The sequence below is a fragment of the Falco punctatus genome (genome assembly GCF_963210335.1).
Source record: "Falco punctatus genome assembly, chromosome: 6".
Classification (NCBI taxonomy): Eukaryota; Metazoa; Chordata; class Aves; order Falconiformes; family Falconidae; genus Falco; species Falco punctatus.
This window is the reverse complement of record NC_137585.1, coordinates 35,419,743-35,425,831: the sequence shown is the minus strand read 5'-3', so window position 1 is coordinate 35,425,831 and position 6,089 is coordinate 35,419,743. Positions and strand designations below refer to the sequence as shown.

At 52.3% G+C, this 6,089-nt stretch overlaps 1 protein-coding gene across 2 annotated transcripts in view; it reads left to right on the top strand.

Moving 5' to 3' along the window:
• The window catches only part of PDGFB (platelet derived growth factor subunit B), a 34,757-nt gene that overhangs the window by 14,643 nt on the left and 14,025 nt on the right, over positions 1–6,089 (top strand). Inside the window, exon 2 of one of the 2 annotated variants that reach the window (XM_080393807.1) lies at positions 4,529–4,974. In XM_080393807.1, coding sequence (XP_080249933.1) covers positions 4,529–4,974 — 446 coding nt within the window. Of the gene's footprint in view, positions 1–4,110; positions 4,975–6,089 lie in introns of both variants that reach the window. The other variant, XM_080393808.1, reaches the window with a different exon arrangement.

Here is a 6,089-nt window from a genome sequence, read left to right as displayed (position 1 = left end):
CACCACATATAAACACCAGGCTCCCTGCTTGTCTGTTTCCTTCCTTTTGTCTCTCTTCTCTTTTCCTCCTTTTTTTCCTCCTTTAGACTGAACTCAGTCATTAGGAAGTCAGGGCAGCTTCCACGGCGGCAGCCTCTGGGACAAATGGTGTAAACTGCAGCGTAAGCTACATACCATGACTCTGTTCTGACTGCTTGGGTCAGGATAAACCTCATACAACCAGGTGATATGGCATAAAACCGATGCGCCCACAGAACAGGCCTCCTGGTGTAAACTAGCCATAAAATTTACTCTGGGTGCTTCATTTCGGTGTCACAGCTGCTCCCCTCCATTGACGGCTGTGGCAGCCCCGCAGAGTAGGCGTAGGGATTGCTCATCATTCTCCTGAACTTAGAGACCGGAGCAGGAGCAACACCTAAGTTAGATACCTTGAGTGGGCTGGCTGACTACACGTTGGCTGTCAACACCTCCTAATATCTTTCCATTGATTGTTTTTCAAAGTAGGACTCATCATGGAGAGGCTGAGACATCTCAGCTGTTCAGATTGAGTCTTGCTTTCCATTGTAAGCCCTGTTTTTCTTCCTGCTGTTTCACAATTCTCTCCCCCCTCTAAAAAAAAGTAAAAACAGAAAAATAAAAAGAAACTATCACCCCTCACATCGTGCCTCTATGCACGGTGGCTAGTAGATAATTTTTTCCACAGACATGAGATGAAGGGAGAGCTGCCTTGCAGCAAGGAACTGCTTATTGTCCTCAGACACGTGTTGCCCTCCTCCCTAGTAATAAGAAAACAACTGAGGAGATGAGTTCAGCTGTTTGTAGGTTAGCTGTAGTGGTGATGAAGTGCTATAGGTTCTTATGAAATCTCTGTTTTTATTGTGGTTTGTCTGTGGGGCCACTGCCAGCTAGCAAAGTTGCAACTGGACCTTGTCAAGTTGTGATGCTCTAAATGCGACATTTTTATGGTTCAACTGCTTCATGTAGCCTCAAAATATCTTTCCACCATATGCAATGGCAGTTTCTAACTCTTGTCCTGTGACATCTGGGACACCGATAGCCCTAAAGGCCTTCACACCCACCCCACAGGCCAGGTGAGGGGAAGATAGAGTCATCCTCATGAGATTTAGGTGTTCATGGGATAAATGAAAAGCTAATTTCACAAAAGCAAAAGAATCAAAGGAGCACCCACCTGGCTCAAGGCACAGCAGTTTTAAGTGCACATGCCCCTATTGAACTCAATGCCAACGAAACTGGCCCAGGCTTTACGAGTCTAAAGACCTCACTAGAGAAAAATCTGTCCCCGTCTTAAAAGCAGGAAGAGTAAGGAAAAGCAACTGAAGCCTGAGCAGCTTGAATATCATTTTGCTCTGTTTCCAGGCAGGGTCATAGGTAGATGATTAGCCAAATTCCAAACATCCTCTTCCTTGCTGTCTGGAGGTTCAACAGGGATTAGCTTTTTGTTTCTGATGTTGAGCTTCTAAAAACTGTCCGGCATCATTCACATGAAAATAAATAACTCTATTTCTATCCCAGCTCACATGTAATGTAGCCGGATATGTTGGCTTTTTTTTTTTTTTTTTTTAGAAAAAAAGCACCACACATAGCCCCCCCTCAAAACCAGGCCCTTCAGCAACTCTTGTTACCAAGCAAGAAATTTGCAGCAGTCCGTGCTGGCTTACTGCTGACTCCTTCTCCTCCCCAGCAATGATATCTCTCCCTGCTGAGGAGTTTGATCAACCCTCCCACGAGCAGGCTGTTCTGTCCTGGCCAGGCAGCCACTACAGCCTGGGGACCCCCTACACAGCTTGAACAAGGTGGCGTGAAGGTGTTGGAGCCACATCAGGTTACTTGAGGGTAGAGATCCTCAAAGAGCACCTGAACTTCCATTTACCCCTTAGGAACTTTAAACACATAATGGGGTCATGGACGTTCAGGACCTAGCTGCCCTCAGCTCCCTCTCCACAGATAGAAGGACTTCCAGAAGCTGGTTTGCCCATCCGAAATCCTCAGCATTCCCCCTGCTGACGACCAGGGAGCCCAGGGCTATGGCATTCCTTCGCCCAGTGCCATCTGGAGTGAGGTGAAATGGACCCAGGCCCTCTTAAATCCTTTTTTTGGAGCCTCCTACACATTTCAGAAGGCGTTTTAGTGCCCAGGTAGACATTAGGATAGCAGCTCCACCCTGCTGGGGGGTCAGACCCAAACTGTCATCATGTGAAATGGCTGGTATGCTGCTGGTAGGACAGGATGGAGAATTAGGGGAATTCTAAGAGCATCCTGAGGAATTTGGGGTGGGACAGTGTTAACACGGCTGGAGCATGTAAGATAAAGTCCTGTTAAGGTGTCTGGCGGTGGAAACAAGCAAAGGTATGCATTGCATTTCCACTTCCTCCCACTTGAGCTCCAAAATTAGGACCAAGTCACTTCAGACTCTATCTGAGGGACTCCCAGGACACTCCTTATGTCTGCACTCATGTACCTCAGATGGCCTGGGCTTTGGAGCTGGCATGGCTTTGACGAACTTCCCCCCTGTGAGGAAATACGCCCCCTCTTCTTCTGGGTGAGGGTGAAGTGCAGTGATCCCTTGTGACCAAAGAGCATCTTGACACACTGCTCTGCCCCAGGACCTTTCATTTTGTGTTTGAGCTACCTGTCTCTGTGATGGGAGAGGCAGAGGAGCTATGCTGTTTTAAGAAAGCTATGGAAGACCCCCAGTCCTCCTTGCGTCCCCGTGCTTCCTGACCAATGTCTACATCCATGAGACCAAAGTCAGGTTTGGGGGTGTAGCTAGCCAAGCTAGAAGTTGTGGTCAGATGCCTGCTACAGAATGGCCTTTGGTGGGCTGCCTGCTGCTCAGTTCTGGTAGCTGCTCCTCGTACCCGGACAGTGCATACATGAGTGCTGGTGTGAGACCGTGTGTTTTAGAGAGGGTTGTCTGCATGAGACTCGCAGGCACCTAGCCAGTCTAAGGGAGCATGGCACGTGTGATGCTGTGAGATGAGGCCACTGGTGTGCCGGTGGGTGTTTGTATGTGAGAAAGGAAGAGAGAGGGGGAGAGTGAAGGAGAACACATGGATGCCCAGGGATGTGTGAATGAGACAAAATTTGCACGTAGCTGTGCATGTGTGCGGCTCGAATAGAAGTGTGTGCGTAGCATAGAAAAAGCAGGGAAGATGCTTGGGATTCAGAGCGAATGCCTGCCGAGTGCCTGCGGTGCATGACGGTGCAGGAATGTATCAGTGGATACGAGCCTGCACAAAGATGGTGCAGAAACCCCTCCTGGTTGTGCCTAAAGTGCGCTTTGCAAGTGCAGCTCCACACCAGGAGTGGATGAGAGGGTGTGCGTATGGGTGTTTTTTCAATAGGATATGACTCTTCCTTGAACTCACCTGTTAGCAGCCTTTCCCTCCCCATCCCCCCCCCCCTCCCCCAAATATCTGCTTGCTTATTTCCCTTCAGATGTTTATTACATCATGCAGATAATCATGCAGCAAAATACCTCTTGGTGCCACAAGCAACACCAGATTGTTTTGCAGAAACGTTTAAATTTCTCTGGCTTTTTTTTTTTTTTCCCTGCACACAAAGAGATGTAAGATATTAAAGCTGTCTCTCTCCCCAGAGCTAGTGGTGTAGCAGGGCAGGGAAGAAGGCGAGTGGAGCTTAGAGAAATGGGCTCCAGACTGCAACAGTAAGAACCCGGGGCCACAAAAATAACAAACTACCGTGCTGGGAACTCCTCTCTTATCTCTTGCCGAGGAGGAAGGAATTTCTGTCCCCATTCCTCACGCGATATTAAAGCCACATTATACGGGTTATTGCAGCGTTAGTCATTTTTAATTAATTTATCATTTAAATTAACACACTTTTTATTTTGTCAGCAATGAACTGCTTCTCCCTCGCTAGATTTTTTGCCTTGATACCCAGCCAAGAGGAGGATGGCAAGTTATGCTCCACCCATCTCCTCTCCTTTATAAAAGGAGCAGCCCTGAGTGCCAGTTTAGTCTCTCTTGCAGCTCGCAGAGTAAAATAAAGACCCATCGGCTCACTTGCCTCCCCTTCAATTTTACCTTTCCTGCTTTTTTTTTTTTTCTTTCTTTCTTGTTGCAACAGAGCGCAGGAGGCAGCAGCAGCTCTGCTCTGAGGCTTGTCAAGGCTCAGCGCACGCACACACACACACGCAACCCAGCGCGAAAACATTTGCTCTCACCTGTCTCTAAACCCAAAGCAAACCTCACGTCCAAGCAAACTGCCAACACTTCGAACGCGAAGGCACCCAAGCCAGAATCTAATGTAAGGGGAAGAAATCCAATGTACGCTAGGAACTTTTCACTAGAAAGCAAGTGGGCGTAAGGAAGAAAAGGAGCATTTTAAGAAAAGAACACCTTAAGGAAGAAGATTTTATTTTTTGGATTCCGTACCAAACTTTGGAAAAGTTTCTTTTTGTTGTTTTATTATTTTGTGCATCTTTTTCTAAGAACATTGAGTTGCTACCTACATGTAAAACCTTTTACATATATATATTTTTTAGAAGGAAGAAAATCAAGAGGCAAAATAGCATGTGGACCACCTAGCAGAAGGCAATACCGAAGCATCCCTTGCAGCGAGGGGGACGCAGGCTCTGGATGCGTATCATTTCGAGGGACTGCATTTTTTGTCCACCAGGCTTATGAGATAGCACAGAGGCAGGCGAGTCGCCGAGACTCCTGTCTCCCCTCACCGCCACCACCACCAGCTCCACTCCCAAGGGCTCCCGCAACTCTCCCACCAGCAGCCGGCTCGGAGGGGAGATGGGAACGCGCGGCGCCCTCGATGCCTGAGGCCGGGCGGCCGCGGGGCTGCGTGCGGGGCTGTCTGCGGGAAGCGCTCCTCCGGGGCTCGCCGTCCATGTGCCCGCAGCCGGCGGGGCCTGAAGTCGGGATGAATTTCGGCGTGGTCTTGGCGTTCATCCTCTCCCTGCCTCTGGCCCGCCTGGAGGTGAGTTTCCCTCGCCGGCAGCGGGCGGTGCTGCCGAGCTGCGAGCCCCGGAGTCGGGAGGGGGAGACCGGCGGCGGCGGCGGCGCCTCCAGCCCCGCAGGTGCGGCGGGGTGAAGCCCGGGGGCGGCCGCGGGGAGAGCGGAGACGCGTGGCGGGGGCAAGGAGCCCGGGCGGGCGGCGGCTTTCCTGCCCCTTTCTGAGGGAAGGGCTGCGCGGCCGCGGGCAGGCGCACGGCAGGCAGGGCCGGCCGCCCCCGGCCCTGAGGGGAGCCACCGTTGCCGGTTTCCCGCCCCGCGGCGGGGCTGCCCCCCTCAGGCGCGGGCGCCTCTCCGCAGGACGGGCCCTGCGGGGGGGCTTTGCGTGGCAGTAAACCCACCCGTGCCTGTGTCCCAGGCTGGAGCCAGCGCCGGGCGGCGGGGCAGGGGAGGCCAGGCTGAAGCGCTCCCTGGTTACTGGGGGTGCTGCTGGGGAGCCCACAGCTTCCTGCCCCTTCGCCAGCTTCGCCCAGCGGCTGTCACCCCGGGGCGCGGCGCCCGCCGGCGGCTTGGCTGAGCCTCTTGCCCCCGGCACCGAGGCCCAGTTGCCACCACCAGAATAATGCACCGTGTGAGACCCAACTGGGCATCGCCAAGGGGCCAGTGGAGACAGGGCAGGGGGGCTTTGAGTGGGGCGAGGAAGGGGACAGCGTGGTTAGAGACACTGATAGCGGGTGGCACAGTGATTCGGTAAGGTGTGTGTCTAGCTGGGGCCATGGGAAGAGGCAGGAGATGAGTATTGCTGCTGTGCTTGCGTGGTCACGCGAGCATCTTGTCCCGCAGTCCTCCTGCATGCTCTGCCCAGCAGGAAGCCAGGCACAGGGTGGGGGCCAGGTGGTGGATTTGGCTGATGAACGTACACCCAACCCTCAGTTTCCCTATGTAGAAGTCAAAGCCTCACCCCAAACCACGGTTAAGGAAAAGGAGTCCCAACACCCCAAATAAATACTTTGACCTCTGCTGCCATGTTTCATCATCTGATCGTGTGCAGACTGGGGGGGTCAGAAGACCCCTAACATTTACTCACAGCACTTGCTTCACGCTTCACCTCCACCTAAGGTGGCAAAACCGTGGGTTGGA